Source organism: Mesoplodon mirus, assembly GCF_964341445.2.
Source record: "Mesoplodon mirus genome assembly, chromosome: 7".
Lineage (NCBI taxonomy): Eukaryota > Metazoa > Chordata > Mammalia > Artiodactyla > Ziphiidae > Mesoplodon > Mesoplodon mirus.
The window spans coordinates 37705463-37725517 of record NC_138983.1 but is presented as its reverse complement, the minus strand read 5'-3'; the positions used below and the strand labels follow the sequence as shown (position 1 = coordinate 37725517).

Sequence of the window (20055 nt, the reverse complement as noted above, 5' to 3'; positions counted from 1 at the left end):
TGTGAACCCAGGGCCTTGAAACTCAAAGTTTTACTGCTCATTCTGTGTGCGGCTTCTTGGTACTTACAAAATGAGTGGCTCTTTAAATTCATGCCTAATTTTTTTCCCTTTTCAGGATGGGTTTTGTAATGCTGAGCAAATGGAACAAAAATATAAAAACACTCGTATTTGGTTTATCACTATAATTATTAAGTTGAAACTCAGGAACATCTAATAGTTGTCACCATGAATTTAATGACATTGGCCCCATCAGCCAGTAGATCTCAGAGTTGCAGAAATCTGTAGGCCAGAAAATGTGCTTAATGAAAGAAATAGCTTATACAATCTAAAAGCAAACTACTACCTAATTTGTTTGGTCCCTTCCCTTTCTATTATGATATATTCAACAGTTCATCTCTGCTAGACAGTACTTGAAAATTAGGAAAACATCATTGGAGAATTAATGTGAGTTCATAAGAACAACTGTCTCCTGAGTAGTCACTGGAGTTCCTTTTCCAGACACAGCTGCTTAAACAAGGCAATTTTTAGCAATTAAAAAAAAAAAAGTGAGCCTGCCATTATTAAAAAATCAGGTGTCTATCAGGTTTTTCTAAACCCAAATACAATAACTCATGAAGAAAATATATCCCAATTAAAGGAACCAAATCTAGGAGCAAGAAATAGGTCTGCTGTAAAAATATTAAGATTTAATATACGAATCAGATCCTTCATGACACGTACTAGGAAAAGCACTCGAGTTCAGATTTGCTTCCATGTGCTTTTGTATATTTCTTATTTGAAGATATGCAAAGCTTTCAAGAAGAATCAAAAGGAAGAAAATGGTATTAGGATCCTTTCATCCATTCTTTTGACTTCAGTCTGCACCCTTGGACAATGAAGTGGTTCTGGAGTCCATCTAGAAAAGTAATTGTGTGTCACGGTTCCTCACTCTATTGACATTGGGGCCAGATAATTCTGTTTGGGGGGGCATCCTGTGTATTATCCAGTGTTTAGCAGCATTCTTGGCTCTACTCACTAGATGGGAGCAGCACCTCCCCCTTCCCAGTTGTGACCATCAAAAATGTCTCCAGACATTGCCAAGTGTTTCCTGCTGTATGTCATCAGAAGTCTCTAAGGCAGGAGATTTCAGAATTTGGCTGGTCACAAAGCTGTTTTATTAGCATGCAGGTAAATTTTATTCATATTGTGTGTTTTCCTTAGACTTTGGTTAGGCATTCCAAATATTCATCAGTGTACACTCAAAAATTAGATAATCGTTGATTCTATTTGAAATGTTTAGTATCTTGTTAATGAGATCTTTCAAAGACTTTCAAAAATTGGGCTAAAACATACAATTAGAAAAAGAGAACTCTTTCATACTGAGTTTCATGTGTCAGAAAAACTCACTCCTGTTCCCAGGTTTGGCCTCTAGGAAATTTATCCCTTAAGTCAGATGAGAAATTCTAGAGAATTTAGATAAATTCTAATTTCTGGGTATTAAGGGAGATCATAAACAAAGCCTGATTTTTAATAGGTTGCACCATGATAAATGTAAAATTTTTATTGCATTCTTGGGTAAAAGGCAATGAAATTGATGCACAGTCTTTCCCCATCTAAAAGAAATGCTGGTTAAGAGAAGCCAACCTCCTCTGTAGAGAAGAGGGAAATGCGGAGGGAGCTGGCAGCTTCCAAGTGTCAATAACTGTGGAAATAGAAGACAATCTCTTAATATCATTACCAATCTAGAACTCTTTTAGTTTGTTATTAAATATAAAAATCATGCAGTATAATTTATTTTGGCAATTGTTGGAGGAGGTCATCGAGAGGATGTGGACCCGGGCAATGAAGTCTCCTCACCCTCTCCCTTGTCCTTGGAATGTATGTTCTTCCTACTGTTCCCACCATGAGAGACCTTTAAAGGACGTGACCTTGAGAGAGCAATGTGTTGTTGAGACCACCTGGACTGAATACATGACTGAACCCAGTTAAGGCCTCTATGTAAATTTTTAAGATTCTGGCAGGCAGGTATGGAGATCTACTCATCTTGCAACCTCCATAGACAAGCTTCCTATGTAAGTTCCCATGCTTATTAAACCTGCCACCTATCAAGCTGGAGCTGTCCGCCTCTTTCTTTGGTCTCTCCTCATCCTCCATGCATGGGGGCCAATCTTAGATTTCACCCAGGAAACTCCTGAGATCGCAAACCAACAGAGATGACTTTCACTTTAAAAATGAATCACAAGGTAAAATATATCAAAGTCATAATGTAAAAAAAAAAAAAATTCTCTATCTGTTTATCAGCCTTCCCCAGTCATTTTTTATGTAATGCACAAATGGAATAGTCTCATCTGATCTTCTTTATGAAACTTTTTAAATATCCAAAATGTGCTACCCTGAACCACTGTGATAATAGCTAACACCTGTTTATTGGGTGCCAGCTGTGCTGTAGATGCTCACATACATTATCTCATGTGAGCCTCACAGTAACCCTACGAGATAAGATGTCACTGTATGAACAGGAAAGTGGGCTTATGGAGGTTAATTGTCATGCAGTCAGTGAGAGTGGGAGATAACTTTCAAACCTTTGTGATTCCACCACCTTTGATCTGATATCTATTTGTGCCTATATATCTATTTGTAAAGTTGAGTAAAGAAGACATTGTTTAGTGCACGTGTAGTTTATTTTCTTTGAACTGTTTCCAGAAAGCTTTGTTCAAATGTTATAGATTTTCACCTATGAATGTTAATATCTAAGTAACACCGGTTAGGCTACCAAATAGTCATAACAACAAAAATTCCATTGTCTTTAATAGTATTTTTATGTAGTTTATTTATTGTAGTGTTTGAGGACATAGAAACCACTGTTATTAGGAGGAAGTTGCATTTCGTGGCACGAAAACATAAATAGGCACAAATTCCATTAGTTGAAAATCATAAGAGCCAAAGCTTGATAGGTGGCAGGTATATGTGCTGTGGAAGTGAGCAAACAGCCAAAGCAATTTAAAAAAAAAGTTGGGGGATTTATACAACCTGATTTCAAAATTATAGAAAGCAGGGACTTCCCTGGCAGTCCAGTGGTTAAGACTCTGAGCTTCCACTGAAGGGGGCACCCGTTTGATCCCTGGTTGGGGAACTAAGGTCCCTCATGCCATGCAGTGCAGCCAAAAAAAAAAAATTATGAAAGAGCAGTATCAAGACAGTGTGGTATTGGTGGATAGAAATATAGAACAATAGAACAGAGTCTAGAAATAGATCCAGGTATACATTAGTCACTTGATTTTTGACAAAGATTCTGAGGAATGCAGTGGGAAGTTCTCTTAAAGAGTTAGTGCTGGAAAAACTGAATAGCCATTTGGGCAAAAAATTAACTAATTTATATACCTCAGAGCAGTGGTTGCCTGGTGAGAGACAGAAGTTTGATTGCAAAGGGTCAGGAAGAGTCTCTTGAAAGTGGTGGGAACGTTATCTTGATTGCGGTGGTGGTTTTGCAGGTATATAAAGCTGTTCAAAGTCGTTGAATTCTATACTTTAAATGGAATGAAGTTTTTTTTTAAATTAATTAATTTTTTTTGGCTGCATTGGGTCTTTGTTGCTGCAAGCAGGGACTACTCTTTGTTGTGGTGCATGGGCTTCTCACTGTGGTGGCTTCTCTTGCTGCAGAGCACGGGCTCTAGGGGCGTGGGCTTTAGTAGTTGTGGTGCACGGGCTTAGTTGCTCTGCGGCATGTGGGATCTTCCCGGACCAGGGCTTGAGCCCATGTCCCCTGCACTGGCAGGTGGATTCTTAACCACTGCGCCACCAGGGAAGTCCCTGGAATGCACTTTTATGCATAAGTTATACTTAAGGTTGATTTTTAAAAGTAGTCACCCAGAGATGACTAATTTCATCCTTTTGTTATTTTCATTAGCAAGGAAGAATATATGAGGACCTCCTCCCCAAATTCTAGGGGTATATCTTCCTGAGGGCCTGCAGAGTCTTATGAGTTATCCAAAAAATATACATTTCACCAATTCACTGGAATTTTTAAAATCCCAAGCAAAAAGCCCTTTATAACTGCAAGGAGAAGTTCCTCCATTAAATGATACAGTAGTAAACAAAATATTTGCCCTAAAATAATTAGTCCACTTGACAGCATTCAACAAATTTGAGAAGATGGTTTACTTAGAATAAGAAGGATTCTGTTGGCTTTTAAAATAATTTAGGTCAGGACTGTTGGAATCTAGAATAGCATACCAAAGTGGTTATAGCATCTACTTCTCTGAAGAATAAACAATAACATTAAATATCCCATTGTTTATTCAACTGCCTTATTACTAAGCAGAAGAAAGACTGAGATGACTTCTGGAGACATGTTTGATATCTGTAGACTTAAATACAGAAAGCAAAACTTAATCCACTCAGATTTTTACTAATATACCATTAAGTAACACAAAGTAATATTTAAATTTTGGCAATATATTAAGTTTTATTTCTTTGATAAAGACTTCATGTTTTTACATTAAAAATAATTTTTAACTTATTACCAGAAAAATTTAGTCTTGGGTTTTGCCTCCATCTAGTGGATATTTTGGTCTTTTCATTTAACTAAAATGAAAAAGAATAAGCCACTATGTTTTTGTTGTTCATTTTTAGTTTTTTGGAATAAAAAAATAAAAAAGTGGTAACCACAATTCATGGATAAAACAGTACATTTTATACTTACTTTTATCAATATTTATTCCCAAGAAGATTTGAGATGGTGTATAATTAGTGACATGCATGTACTAATTGGAAATAGAAAACCAAAAGCCACTTAGGCAAAAGAAGTAAATATATCACTTAAGTTAATAGAGTTACCACAGTTGACAATTGAATTATCTCCAAGGTTTTTGGTATTGGAGATAGAAGAAAAACAATAACTGCATGATTCTTTATTATTTGATCAAACTAAACCACATTGGGTTTTTCTGAGTAAAAATATTTTCAGACTAACTTTTTCCTAACTAAAATATGCTTAATTTTTGTATAATTTTGTAGAGGTATAGCAAACCTCCATAAAAGTGCATAAATCAATTAATTCTGCAGAGTGAACACATCCATTTTTTTAACATCTTTATTGGAGTATAATTGCTTTACAATGGTGTGTTAGTTTCTGCTGTATAACCAAGTAAATCAGCTATACATAAACATATATCCCCATATCTCCTCCCTCTTCATCTCCCTCCCACCCTCCCTATCCCACCCCTCTAGGTGGACACAAAGCACCGAGCTGATCTCCCTGTGCTATGTGGCTGCTTCCCACTAGCTATCTATTTTACATTTGGTAGTGTATATATGTCCATGCCACTCTCTCACTTCGTCCTAGCTTACCCTTCCCCCTCCCCATGTCCTCAAGTCCATTCTCTACGTCTGTGTCTTTATTTCTGTTCTAACCCTAGATTCTTCAGAACCTTTTCTTTCTTTTTTTTTTAGATTCCATATATATATATATATATATGTGTGTGTGTGTTAGCATACGGTATTTGTTTTTCTCTTTCTGACTTACTTCACTCTGTATGACAGTCTCTAGGTCCGTCCACCTCACTACAAATACCTCAGTTTCACTTCTTTTTATGGCTGAGTAATGTTCCATTGTATATATGTGCCACATCTTCTTTATCCATTCATCTGTCGATGGACACTTAGCTTGCTTCCATGTCCTGGCTATTGTAAATAGAGCTGCAATGAACATTGTGGTACATGACTCTTTTTGAATTATGGTTTTCTCAGGGTATATGCCCAGTAGTGGGATTGCTGGGTCATATGGTAGTTCTATTTCTAGTTTTTTAAGGAACCTCCATACTGTTCTCCATAATGGCTGTATCAATTTATCCCACCAAGTGTGCAAGAGGGGTCCCTTTTCACCACACCCTCTCCAGCATTTATTGTTTGTAGATATTTTGATGATGACCATTCTGACGGGTGTGAGGTGATACCTCATTGTAGTTTTGATTTGCATTTCTCTAATGATTAATGATGTTGAGCATCCTTTCATGTGTTTATATTTCTGTTTTTGTGCCAGTACCATACTGTCTTCATTACTGTAGCTTTGTAGTATAGTCTGAAGTCAGGGAGCCTGATTCCTCCAGCTCTGTTTTTCTTTCTCAAGATTGCTTTGGCTCTTCAGGGTCTTTTGTGTTTCCATACAAATTGTGAAATTTTTTGTTCTAGTTCTGTGAAAAATGCCAGTGGTAGTTTGATAGGGATTGCATTGAATCTGTAGATTGCTTTGGGTAATATAGTCATTTTCACAATGTTGATTCTTCCAATCCAAAACCATGGTATATCTCTCCATCTCTTTGTATCATCTCTAATTTCTTTCAGCAGTGTCTTATAGTTTTCTGAGTACAGGTCTTTTACCTCCTTAGGTAGGTTTATTCCTAGGTATTTTATTCTTTTTGTTGCAGTGGTAAATGGGAGTGTTTCCATAATTTCTCTTTCAGATTTTTCATCAGTAGTGTATAGGAATGCAAGAGATTTCTGTGCATTAATTTTATATCCTGCTACTTTACTAAATTCATTGATTAGCTCTAGTAGTTTTCTGGTAGCATCTTTGGGATTCTCTGTGTATAGTATCATGTCATCTGCAAACAGTGACAGTTTTACTTCTTCTTTTCCGATTTGGATTCCTTTTATTTCTTTTTCTCCTCTGATTGCTGTGGCTAAAACTTCCAAAACTATGTTGAATAATAGTGGTGAGAGGAGGCAACCTTGTCTTGTTCCTGATCTTAGTGGAAATGGTTTCAGTTTTTCACCATTGGGAACAATGTTGGCTGTGGGTTTGTCATATATGGCCTTTATTATGTTGAGGTAAGTTCCCTCTATGCCTACTTTCTGGAGAGTTTGTATCATAAATCGATGTTGAATTTTGTCAAAAGCTTTTTCTGCATCTATTGAGGTGATCATATGGTTTTTCTCCTTCAGTTTGCTAATATGGTGTATCACATTGATTGATTTGCGTATATTGAAGAATCCTTGCATTTCTGGGATAAACCCCATTTGATCATGGTGTATGATCCTTTTAATGTGCTGCTAGATTCTGCTTGCTAGTATTTGTTGAGGATTTTTGCATCTATGTTCATCAGTGATATTCGTCTGTAGTTTTCTTTTTTTTGTGACATCTTTGTCTGGTTTTGGTATCAGGGTGACGGTGGCCTCGTAGAATGAGTTTGGGAGTTGAATGCATCCATTTAATTACCACCTAGCTTAAGATATAGAACATAACCAGTGCCCCCCAAGTGTACTTTGTGCTCCCTCTTCCCGTGCTCCCTAAAAGGTAACCATAATTCTAACTTCTATTACCATAATTTTGTTTTGCCTACATAAATGAAATCATTTATTATGTATATTTTTGTGTTTCTTTCACTAAACATGACATCTGTGAGATTCATCCATACTTTTGCATGTAGCAGGGATTTGTTCTTTTTCATTGTGTAGTATTCTATTACGTGAATATACAACCATTTATATAGACATTTTACTGCTGATTTTCGAAGAGCCTTTGAATTGTTCCCAGTTTGGTATTTTATGAATAGTGCTGGCGTGAACAATTCTAGTACAAGCCTTTGGTGTACATACAGTCTTGTATATACTTAGTGTCAGGACTGCTGGGCCACAGGGTATACTTATATATTCAGCTTTAGTAAAAACTGCAAAAACAATTCTCCAAAGTGGTTATGCCAATTTACACTCTTAGCATCAGGGAATGAGAGTTCCAATTGCTCCATATTCTCTCAACCCTTGTTACTGCCAGGCTTCTTTGTTTAAATAGCTATTCTAGTGCGTATGTAATAATATCTCACTGAAGCTTTAATGTGTATTATCCTGATGACTAATGATGTGGAGCAATTTGTTATATGCTGTTTTTTGGCTGTACAACTTGCAGGATCTCAGTTCCCCGACCAGGGATTGAACCCAGGCCACAGTAGTGAAAGCACTGAATCTTAACCACTAGACCATCCGGGAACTCCCTCCACTTTTTTCTTGGGTTGTCTTCCCTCTTCTTATTGATTTGTAGGCTGTCCTTATATCTTATGAATACTAGTCTTTTGTTGGATATATGTATTACAAAAATGTTCTCCCAGTGTGTGGCTTGACTTTTCACTCTCTTAGTAGTGATTTTAATGAAGTGATCTTAATTTTAATGGCCTCTAATTTATTCATTGTTTTTCTTTATGGTTAGTGCTTTTCATTTCCTATTTAAGAAGTATTTGCCTACCTCAGATCACGAACATATTTTTTCACTGTTATCTTCTAGAAACTTTATTGTTTTATGTTTAGTGCTATAATCCATTTTGACTTAATATTTGTGTTTGATATGTGATAGGAGCCTAAGTTCATTTTTTTCCCCATATGAATATCCAATCTATCCAATATTACTTATCTAAAAGACCACCCTGTACACACACAAACGCACACACTACACTGCAGTGACATCTTTGTCATATATTTGGTGATCATATGTAGTTGGGTCTGTTTCTAGACTCTCTATTTTGTTCAAATTGATATATCCTTCCCTCAGTACCACAGGCTTAATACTGTAGCTGTATAATAAGTCTTGATATCCGGTAGTGTAAATGTTCTGACTTTGTTTGTATTCTTCAAGGTCGTTTTTGCTATTCTTGGACCTTTGCATTTACTTTTCAATTTTAGAATCCCCTTGTCAATTTCCATATTAAAACAACCCTGCTGAGACTTAGATTGAGGTCACAATATAGATCAGTTTGAAGAGAATTAACATCATTATAAAATTGTGTTACAATTCTTGAATGTAATACATCCATTCATTTACTTAGATATTCATTATTTTTTCTTGGTAATGTTTTAGAGCGTTCTGGTGTTCTTTCCTTTTTTAAAAGATTTATTCTTATGAAGTTGGTGGCTTTTATTTTATTTAAATAGTACTGTTTCTAACTTTTCATTTTCTATTTCTTTGTTTCTATAAATGAAAGTAAAATTTATTCTTCTTTATTAACTACGTGTCCAGCAACCTTAATAAATGTATTAATTCTAATAGTTTATCTGTACATTCATTTGCATTTTCTATGTGTATAACCATGTTGACATGGTTTCCTCAAAAGTTAAAAGTAGAATTACCATATGATCCAGCAATTCCACTTCTATATATATCCAAAAGAATTCAAAGAAGGTTCTTGAATAGATATTTGCTCACCCACATTCACGATAGCTAAGAGATGGAAACAACCCAAAAGCCCATTGACAGATGAATGAATAGAGAAAATGTAGTATATACAGAAAATGGAATATTATTAAACCTTAAAAAAGAAGGAACTCCTAACACATGCTACAACAGGGATTAACCTTGAGAACATTATGCTAAATAAAATAAGCCAATCACAAAAAGACAAATTCTGTATGAGTCCACTCATGTGAGACATCTAAAATATTCAAATTCATAGGGACTTCCCTGGTGGCGCAGTGGTTAAGAATCCGCCTGCCAACGCAGGGAACACGGGTTCAAGCCCTGGTCCGGGGAAGATCCCACATACCACGGAGCAACTAAGCCCGTGCACCACAACTACTGAGCCTGCGCTCTAGAGCTCTAGAGCTCCAGCGCCTTCCTGGGCGCGCGGGACACCTGCACAAGCCCGCTGGGAGGATCCAGTCACCATGGCAACCGGAGAGGCCTCGCGTTCCCCAGCAGTCTGCGGCGGAGCAGAGAAGGCCAGCCGGCCGCGCGCCGCGAAGAAGACCCCCGCGGCAAGAGGGGGGAGGAGGCGGTGACCGCGGTGGCGATGCCCGAGGCGGGCCGCGACAGCGAGCAGCCTTGGCCGCCCGGAGGCCTGGGGTGCGGGGCGCGCGGGGAGACCGGAGGCCGCGGCCTCCAAGAGTCCCGGAAGCAAAGTGAGTTCCCTTTCAGCCTCGGACCCCGCGGGAGGTGGGCGGGACTTGGGCGAGGAGAAGCGGTGAAAGGTGAACTGGGGGAAACCGCAGTAAGACTAGCTAAAGCCGCAAAGGTTTTGGAGGGAGGGGGCGGAGCTGCTGTTTTGGCAAAGGCAGGGGTGATGGTTTTGTGGCCGAAGGCGTCTGGTCCATTTCCCCAAGCCCTCCTTCATAAAAGACTACCTGAGTCCAGGTATCCTCCAACTTAATTGGTAGTGGCATTGGCATGGAAGGTATTGAAAAAAATTGTGTGTGTGTATATATACATACATATGATATTAAAAATATTAAATTATAAAATATATCTTAATTATAAAAATGTGTAAAATATAATATATATTTAAGTTTTAAATATATTTTAAAATATGTTTAAATTATAAAAATGTGTAAAATGTAATATACAAATTTAAATTTTACACATAAAACTATGAAATTTATATTTTAAATACATAAATTATATACACACACGGAAATATGCAGATCATTTTTGTCAATTCCTTCATTTTACAGACCAGGAAACTGAGGTCTACACTAGAGGAAAGGAAGTGACTTGCCTACCGTCACTCAGTGCTGGAGAAATCCTTCAAACACTTAAATCACCGTCTCTTGGATTATCAGTTCATAAATTATGATTACCTGATCCTTTTAGAATCTCACAATTATGGGTCACGTTTTAACACACTGCTGTTGTTTCCTCCCTGCCAAACACACAAACAACATTCAAATAAGTAAAAGCAGTTCTGGTTCACAGTCACAGCCAACATGGTTGAGTCCACGCTAGGTCCAAGTGCTCTTCCATACTGTTCCATAAATTTACAGATATTTCACAGCCCTTTGTGCCCCACAGATCTTCAGTAGGTGGTAAGGAATGATAAAGATGAAAATAATAGGCCAAAGAGGAAGGCAAGCGTTCCCAGCCCTTTTGCAGCACCTCCCTGATTGCCTCTCTAGAGCACCGTGGCTCCCTCTGCGCCAGGACAACAGAGGAGCGAGGGTTGTTCTGAAGCCGCTCAGCTTCCGCTTGATCGACCACGCACCCTCCTCTTGGGAGACAGAGACACCCCCCCCCCAGGAGCCACAGAACTGCTGCCACCTGGTGAAAGGACCTCTTCTCTCAGCATCAGCCACAATGTGCCTGATTATGATACCTCATTACTGTTATTGTCAACAGCATGCAGAGACCTTATCTAGAGCAACTAAATTCAGTATATATAAGTATTCAGTATACTTAAGTAATTCCTTACTCCGACTTAAAATTCTATCTGGGAATTTTCCTGTTAAAGATGCTATAATTTAAAGGTTCTGTATTCCCTGTGACTGTAGGAGTAAAAGGTGGAATTAACCATTCACTCATCAATTTGACAACTATTGAGTCCTTTTTGCATGTCAGGCATTGGGCTGGTTGCTGGGAAATGAGTAATGAATAAAGGCGGGTGTCCAGACTTTCAGGAGCTCACAAAGTCAGGGTGGGGGGCATGTAAAGAGTTCCTGCCTCAGCCTTCCTGAGTTCCTGGCCTCAGCTGAAGTAGAGACAGAATATTTACACCTGCACAAAGTACCCATTCAATTTTCAAAAATTTTTTTTGAAAGGTCTTCAATCTTTATTTTTTGGAAAGGTCCCCAGTCTCTGTACAGCTTCTACTCCCTAATCACACATCTGCTCCCAAATATACACAGATAAAATGTGGTGCTTTCCCACTGAAACATTTTTGAATTATATAGTGGTGGCTATTTGAGCACCCACCAAAATCTTTCATAGACTCCGTGTTACCTTTCTTTTTTTCTTTTCTTCAGTGTTACCTTTAAAATAATTTGTAGCACTTTCACCACACTGGCTGAACTGTCCCAGTATTCTCCATTTTATTAAATCACTGAATCCAGTACAATCAGGTTAGTGTAGTGTGGTGGGACTATAACCTCCCTTGATCTGAAAATTATACATCTATTAGGTGGATCTAAAATTACATGAGCTGTTTTGACAGACACATTATATTATTAACACACATAACAAGTGCAGCCTATGACATCCTTAGTTTCTCTTTCCCCCACTGTCCAACTGAAAACATTTGACCCAGGCCTTTTCTGTCCTATGCTTATGCAATTCCTTTGTTTGGTCCTAAATACAGGTCGTTATATGTATCCCCAACAATACCGTCCTATGAATTTTAGCACTTCATTCTAGGTGTAGAAGGCCCTTTGAGTCCTGAGTTTGCCATTCAGCACATAAACTGTTCACCAGGTTTGTGCCATTCTCACATTTGGTGAGTTTGCTGAAAGTTCCTATATTCAAATTAACAAATTAAATGGTGACCCCAACAGTGCCAAGTAGAGTCTCTAGAAGCCCCTGATCTGTCAGTCAGCATCTTTGGCATGAGCACTCTCTGCCAAAGAGAAATGCACTTTATCAAATGCCTTGCTGAAATGCACATACTACACTGTGGCTACAGCATCTCCCTAATCTATCTAGTTTAGTAACTTGATTTGAGAGAGTTAGGTAGGCATGCTTTTAATTTTTATGACTTCTGGAAGTCATGAGCCATGAGCCATGGCCGCTGAGCCTGCGTGTCTGGAGCCTGTGCTCTGCAATGGGAGGCCCGCGTGCCACACACACAAAAAAGAATAAACCTGAATGTAGTAGTGAGCCACTAATGGACATAGGACTACATCTACATATACTACTTCCCTGGTGATTAAAAAAAATATTTAAGTTAATATTATTATATTTTGGGTCACCTTCATTGTTTTCAGAGATTACATAAAAGCTGATTTATACACTAGTTGGATGTTGTATTATTCTTAATGGATACATTTGATTATGAGACTGTCTAAATGATTAGGAAAAATCATTCGGCTTATAAAAATTGATTTTTCTAAGCAATGTTTTCAAATATTCTTCATATAAAATGGAGACTGCTTGGGGGGCATGGGGGGCTGCATTTTTAATAACATCCACCAGAGGTCGCACGGAGGTGCTATTTTAGCCTAGAAAAATCTTTCAAAGCTGAGGATTGATTCTGTAAGATTGAGTCTTAAAGGGCTCTATTGATGAAAAACAAAAACCTACTATATTTTTTCTTTTCCTTTTCTTCTTCACCTTTTTTTAATGGCTGGAATCCCCACGTCCTTGGCCAGAATAGGAAACTAGCACCCAGGGAGAGTGCCACACTCTTCCAGCCTAGCCCAGAGGGCTGGCAGCTCGGGTCAGCCACTGGACCTTCTAGAAGGAGGTTTTCAGTGACACACTCTTTAAAATATCCGAAGAAAGCTATGGCCTCTCTTGCTGGAAAACACACCTTGTCACATACACCCATAATTCTGCATAAAACTCTGAGGGGCTTGTGTGACTTATATAGTAGCTATTCCCAGATGTTAGGAGGAAGTATGCTTGACCCATTCATTGTCTTCACTTCTTTACTTATCGTTTGCTCCTTCACCCATCCCAAATAGGCTTTTGCTTCCATGAGTGCAGGGAAATTGTTCTTTTCCAGATTGCAAAGGACCTTTTTCTTGAAGGTCAAATGCAGTGATCTTGAAGGTCAAATTCAATCTCCTGGTTTCAATCGTACCATCTATTGAGGGGCATTTGTTCTGAAGTTAAGCAACTTAAAAGATAGCATGTTTTACTTCCGATTGAGCTAATGATGACCATAATGGAAGTACCCCAAAGCAGTGGACTTAAGTTATTTCTGTCCTTTTTTCTTCTCCTTTGGTTGAATGAAATTGGTAAGAGGTCAAAAGTTTCTTCTCTTTGGGTTGAACAATATCAACCAAAGGTCAAAAGATCCAGAAGGTAGGTTTTAAGGATGTTTAACAGAGTGAACATTACATTTATTTTAGAATATTGTTATCTGGTTAGCAAGAAGGGACTCAGGAAAAAGCCGTTCAGTGAGGGACCCTCCGGTGATTGAGCTATCCCACCTGTTCTTGTGGTCGTGTATGACAACAGTTAATAAAGAGCTGTGGGCTTTGCTGGTGGCGCAGTGGTTGAGAATCTGCCTGCTAATGCAGGGGACACGGGTTCAAGCCCTGGTCTGGGAGGATCCCACATGCTGTGGAGCGACTGGGCCCGTGGGCCACAACTACTGAGCCTGCGCGTCTGGAGCCTGTGCTCTGCAACAAGAGAGACCGCGATAGTGAGAGACCCGTGCACCGCAATGACGAGTGGCCCCCGCTTGCCACAACTAGAGAAAGCCCTCGCAAAGAAACAAAGACCCAACACAGCAAAAATAAATAAATAAATAAATAAACTCCTACCCCCAACATCTTCTTTAGAAAAAAAATAAATAATAATAAGAACTGTGAAGACGTTGCAATGGCCAACATGTCCCAGGTGATTGTTACTGTGCACCCCATACTTGGGTCTGGGGAATGGCATCAGTGACAACAAGAAAAATGGACTGCCAGGCCTCTAAACCTTCCCTTCTCTGGGTTTTTGAGTCCTTCCAGGCTCCTGACATAGAGCTATATGGGTTCAGTGAGAAGGGGAGGAGTAAGTGGGTGAAGGGAGTCTCCCTAATGATGATGATGATGATGATGATGGTGGTAATCATTAATAATTTTATTTATTTATTTATTATATTGGCCATCATTCACAGTGTGTCTCCTGGACATGAAAGTTTTTACAAATTACCTCTTTCAATCTTTGCAACAACCCTGTGCTCTTATTGAAACTGCAGAATGCGTTTTGGCACTTAGTAGAGCATAGAGCTTGGTAGAGCTTCTGTCTCCGTGTAGAAAGAATTCAGTGAGAGACAGAGTGACAGGTAAGGAAAGAGTTTATTAGTATAGGACACTTGTGAGATTTACAAGTGGGTGGGCAAGAGGGTGGCACGCCAAGAACTTAGTGGGCTGCAGTTTTATATCAAAGGAAAAGTGGGGAGGGTAGACCTCAAGTTTCCATCATCAGTTCCTCCTCCACATTGGGTAGGAGCTTTCTTGTCCCTACATGGTCAAACTGGGACTATCGTGGAGCAATGGAAATAAGCGAAGAGGCAGTTACATATACTAAAATATGGTAAATCATCTCAGGTTTCACTTTAATGTCACCTTTTCCTTGTATTTTTGTTTTTAGTGTGCACAGAGAAGCATGTCCTAGGAATCATTAACTTACTGACCTCACTGGACAGGATGTGGGTCTCATTCCACCATTGTTTTATTGTTTTGGGACACATCTCATGCTTCTGTTGCATGGTTTTGGTGCTAAGCAAGCCCACTTGGTTTTGTTGTTAAGCAAGCCTGCTTTCTTGAGTGATCGTTAACTTATAGGTGTCTCCTATACTTTTTTTTTTACTTATGATCCCTTCGTGGGATTAACTTTTTTTTTTTTTTTTTTTTTTTTTGCGGTACGTGGGCCTCTCACTGTTGTGGCCTCTCCCGTCGCGGAGCACAGGCTCCGGACGCGCAGGCTCAGTGGCCATGGCTCATGGGCCCAGCCGCTCCGCGGCATGTGGGATCTTCCCGAACTGGGGCACGAACCCATGTCCCCTGCATCGGCAGGCAGACTTTCAACCACTGTGCTACCAGGGAAGCCCGGGATCACCTACTTTGTCCCTGTACTCTGTCCCTATCATTATTATTCCCATTTTGCAGCTCTGGAAGCTGAGGCTTGGGGGAGGTACAATGACTTGCCTGTTGTCACACAGTGGAATAACTGATACTTGAATGTAAGCTCATCAGAAGCTGATGTCTTTGCTCTTAGCCATTGGGATATACTTTAAAATATAAGATTATGTTTTCTTAGAGGAAAAAAGATTTGAAACTGTACTGGTAGCAAATAGTATTCTCTTCAGTAACAACAAAGTTGTCACGATCTTCTCCAGGTTTAAGTTCAAACTTGAGGTAGAAGAAGTTTCAGAGGCTTTACACATTCCTGCCCCAAGCACAGGGGCCTGGATCTACAGGGTCTCATCATCCTGAAATTATGAAAAGAAGAAATGCAATTTTCTGATCAGATCTGCTGTCAAGTGTAAATGGAATTTGGGCAACCTATGGAACCTTCTGGATAAGTGAGAATTTAGCTAACATCACAATTCATATATTTTTAGTGGTTCCCTGAAGATTTCCCTCTCCTTACAACTTTTTTAAAAAGAAGAGGTAGGTTTATGAGACATGCATTATGGGACTATTGCATTCATTTTGCCATTTATTTTAAAGCTATTTCTACATTTTGAAAATTTTCTATATAGGACCATGTGGAAATACTTTAATGTTTTCAAATTGCAAGGGCTTTTGTATTTTTCTGGCTAAAACCTGCAGAGTTTATAGTAGTCATGAAAAATTTGATTAATGAAGCTCACTAGTGTTCTCTTATACATTTCCTTTCCCAATGAATTTCAAGAGTGTACTCTCAGATGCATTCATTTGTGTCTATATGTGCCTGAATGCATGCAAACTTAATGCTGAGCCTGGTTTGTTTATTATGTTTAGTACAAATTTAAGAAGTGTGAAATATTACCCAGCAAGTGTGGATATTTTTGCTATTCATTAATTCATTCAACAAAAATGTTTTTGTACCTACAATATACAAGGAACTTACTAGACACCAAAGGCATGTCAAGATAATTACAAAAAAAAAAAAGATAATTACGGAGCCTAGAAGTCACCAAACATAAATTTTAATTACTTAAAATTTTCTTCCTCTGACCATGTTTATACAAAGGAAGCCTAGACAATATGTTTCTAGACTGGCTTTTCAAGCTCCCATGTTCCTTATTCACAGTCCTGAGACAGCTGGGGAAACAAAAATATTTTTAAAGGGCGACCTTCTGATAGACCAGGTCAGATCCCATTGACTAAGATTTTCAGCGTAAAGACTTGGTTTTGTAACTTTAAAATTCAGGATAAAAACACACCTAAAAAGGTTTTTGAGTAGAAGAGGTGTGGGGGCATGAGAAGAGGAGAGAGAAGAAGAATCTCTAAGATTCCGAGCTTCAAGAAGGGATTTGATTGGGCTTCCCTGGTGGCGCAGTGGTTGAGAGTCCGCCTGCCGATGCAGGGGACATGGGTTCGTGCCCCGGTCTGGGAAGATGCCACATGCCGCGGAGCGGCTGGGCCCGTGAGCCATGGCTGCTGAGCCTGTGCATCCGGAGCTTGTGCTCTGCAGCGGGAGAGGCCACAACAGTGAGAGGCCCGTGTACAGCAAAAAAAAAAAAGAAAGGATTTGATTCCCTTCTCTTAGCGTCTCTCTTATGCCTGCTCCCCTTTTCCTTTTCAGGTTAAGCTGCCAACATTGAGGTCTCTCTGGCCCCGTTCTGCACACTCCCCCTTTGTCTTCCTTCCTCCTCTTGGAAAGCATTTGCCCAGAGCTGAGAGAATTGAATTTCCCTTTAAAGAAGCCGCTGCTTCAAAGGATATTCACACTTCTTTTTGGTCCTCTTTTCCTCCAGTTGAATATATCACTTTCCGTAATGTCTTCATCCAAATATCCTATCAAATCAAAGTCATGCTATTTTTCCCAGCACCCTCTATCCCCAAGTAGAGTAAACACTTACATATAACAACATTTTGCTTTGAGGGTTTTTTTCCATGCATTTCTAGGCATATGCATTTACATTTCAGGTATTTTCTCTATTAAGCCATAAATGTGATTGCATCTGAAAGAACCAACTACATTAGACTAGTACAATTCTTCTATTTAATTTGATGTGGGTTTTCTACAGAATTCTACCTCTGGATTTTTAACCGTTTTCCATTTACCGGACCTTCCCGCAATGCGGAACAAATCTAAATCTATTTTCTTGGTTTCTCACAGGGTGTCACGGGGGGTATTGAATAAATGTTTGTGGGCTCCTACATCTGAGAGTTTGTTACCCTTTTCTGTCTCTAGACGGGGCAGGAAAGGAAACTGGCTTGATCAGTAAGGGAAGATTTGGGTTAGATATAAGGAACAGCTTGAACTTTGTAAGGTCGTGGCAGAAGGAGATTGTGGAGTCTTCCCTGAAGGTCTTTGAAGAAGAGGGAGGAAATGAATCTTGACAGATAGCTCCAGCCACTCCATTCAGGAGCCAGGAAGGAGGGGAAAGGACTAACATTCAGCCTGGTGAATCAGCTCAGTGACTGTGCTTCTGGAAATAGAATCTGAGTCCATGCTTGTACAGGAAAGTCATTGTCCCTGTAAAAAAAAAACCAACTACTATTTATTGAGTACAAAACACTTATGTCCATTTCATCCAAATCCTATAATAATCCTTCAAGGTAGATATTATTGTCATCCCCATGAGGGAACTGAGACACTGTGGATTAAATAACTTGCCCAAAGTCATAGAATTGGTAGGCAATAGAGCAGAGACTGAAACCCAGATCTCCTCTGAACTCAAAGGCTGTGCCCCTACTTATTGCATGGTACAGACTCCTTTAGGGAGGGATCATGTCAGTGTGTATGCCAGTGGGCAGACTTGGATCTGTGGAGAATACTGGGCATTGACATTTGCAGCTTCAGAAATGGGAAAAACAACTTATGACATTTACCTGAATTCACTTCTTTGTTTGACTTGGGTCACAGTTTTCTACACAGTAGATTTTCACTAAATGCTTGTTAACTGATTCCCAGAATCTAAACATGTGATTTTAGGATATGGAGAAAAGCCCAGTGCAAATCATTACTAAACCAATACTTATTGATGGTATCAGGATTTAGGACTATAATTTGCCTTGCACAGTGCATAGACATCACGTTACAAATATTTTGTTATGATGTTTTCCAGTGAGTTTACTGTTTCTTTCAAGGAGGAGATTAAACAACAACTAGTTTAGAAGATTGTTGGATCTATTGGATGAATTACTCTGGTAAAATTGGGTTATGTTATCTTTGGAAACATTTGTGCTTCTAGGAGTTAAAGCAGAATCAGATAAGATTGCCTGATGAGGTCCATATATTAATGATTATTTATTCCTGATTTCTCTGTATCTTGCTATTTGTATTTCTTAATTGACTTTTCATCTATTTCTTTAGGGGCAGGTTAAATTAATAACACTGTAGAGGTTTAATTGCATAGGGAATAATTCAATGAATGAACTAGAATTACAGATTAAACAAAGGCTAAAGACCTTGGGTGGTTTAATCAATCAAAACAAATAAACCTCCACCCAAATGGCTAAAGAAAATAGTCACCAAGTAAATACTTTACAAACATTTTGTGCTGAAAAGAGAAGAAGCTAATAATCATTATCTTGCTTTTGAAAATATTGACAGTGGTCCTGGAAGGGATTTGGAGCATTAAAAGGAATCTTTCTGTGGGAGGCTTGAAGCCAGGACTGCCAAGCAGAAACAGTTTACTGCCACAAGCCAAGTACTATTCGAGGCACAGAGGGCTACGAAGTAAGACCTGGATACCCTTGACTTCCACCCCAAGCATGGAGGATACTGAGCGGTTTATAAACCAGTGGTGTATGCTTTATTTACAGCTCTCAGTCAAAATCCAATCTTCTTTTGACTTCCTTCTCTCAGGTTACTTGTAGTTTAGCTACATTGCCTCATTGTGGAACTTAAATAGTAATAGTTTAAGTAACCAATTTACCCACGGATACAATAGAAGTTCACACTCTTGAGTTATGCTCCTGACTCTTTCCTTTCCTTTTTATCCACAGAAGACCTTCCAGCACACAGGCTCAGTGGGGAGGAATCTTGCACTGTCCTTTCTTCTAGATAGATGATCTGCGTTTACTAGTGGAAATGAGGAAAGGGAGACGAGGGAATTCAGGAAGAATAAGGCAACTGCTTTGCTAGGTTCTATTAGTTTTACCCTATTTTAGGTAGGAGGCCACCAGGCTGGCCCCAGTAGACTGTTCCTTACAGACATTATGTTTGGGGAAAAAGCTATTACTCATTCCTCACTGTCCCAGCCGATGTCTGCCAGCGATATTTGTGGCAGGATGTGGAGAAGGCAGGGGTTCTGACATGGAAGCACAAGCAGTGTCCAGATAGTGTAGGACATACACTGGGTCTATTAAGTCCTGAAAACAGCTCTACAATTGGGAGGGAGCCCTGGGCTGAGAGGAAAGAAGTGGGTAAGTGCCAAGCTTGGGTCCTCTTAACCAAGATATGAGTCATACCGGCAAATGCTATATAGCACCTCATATTCTAGATTCCTCATATATAATTATATATTAAATCTTTACAACAATCACATGAAACAAGTACAGTTCATTCCACAGATG

General features: G+C 39.2%; 2 protein-coding genes across 2 annotated transcripts in view; both read left to right on the top strand.

Annotated features, from left to right (window-relative positions):
* ANKRD49 (ankyrin repeat domain 49) overlaps positions 1–20055 on the top strand; it is a 315379-nt gene that overhangs the window by 8766 nt on the left and 286558 nt on the right. The window lies entirely within an intron of this gene.
* On the top strand, positions 1162–19418 carry LOC309808773 (uncharacterized protein C11orf97 homolog; the record flags this gene model as incomplete). The annotated part of the gene is made up of 3 exons (XM_082629358.1): positions 1162–1167; positions 9564–9861; positions 19091–19418. The coding sequence occupies 3 exons, from the start codon at positions 1162–1164 to the stop codon at positions 19354–19356; spliced, it is 570 nt and encodes a 189-aa protein (XP_082485484.1). The 3' UTR covers positions 19357–19418.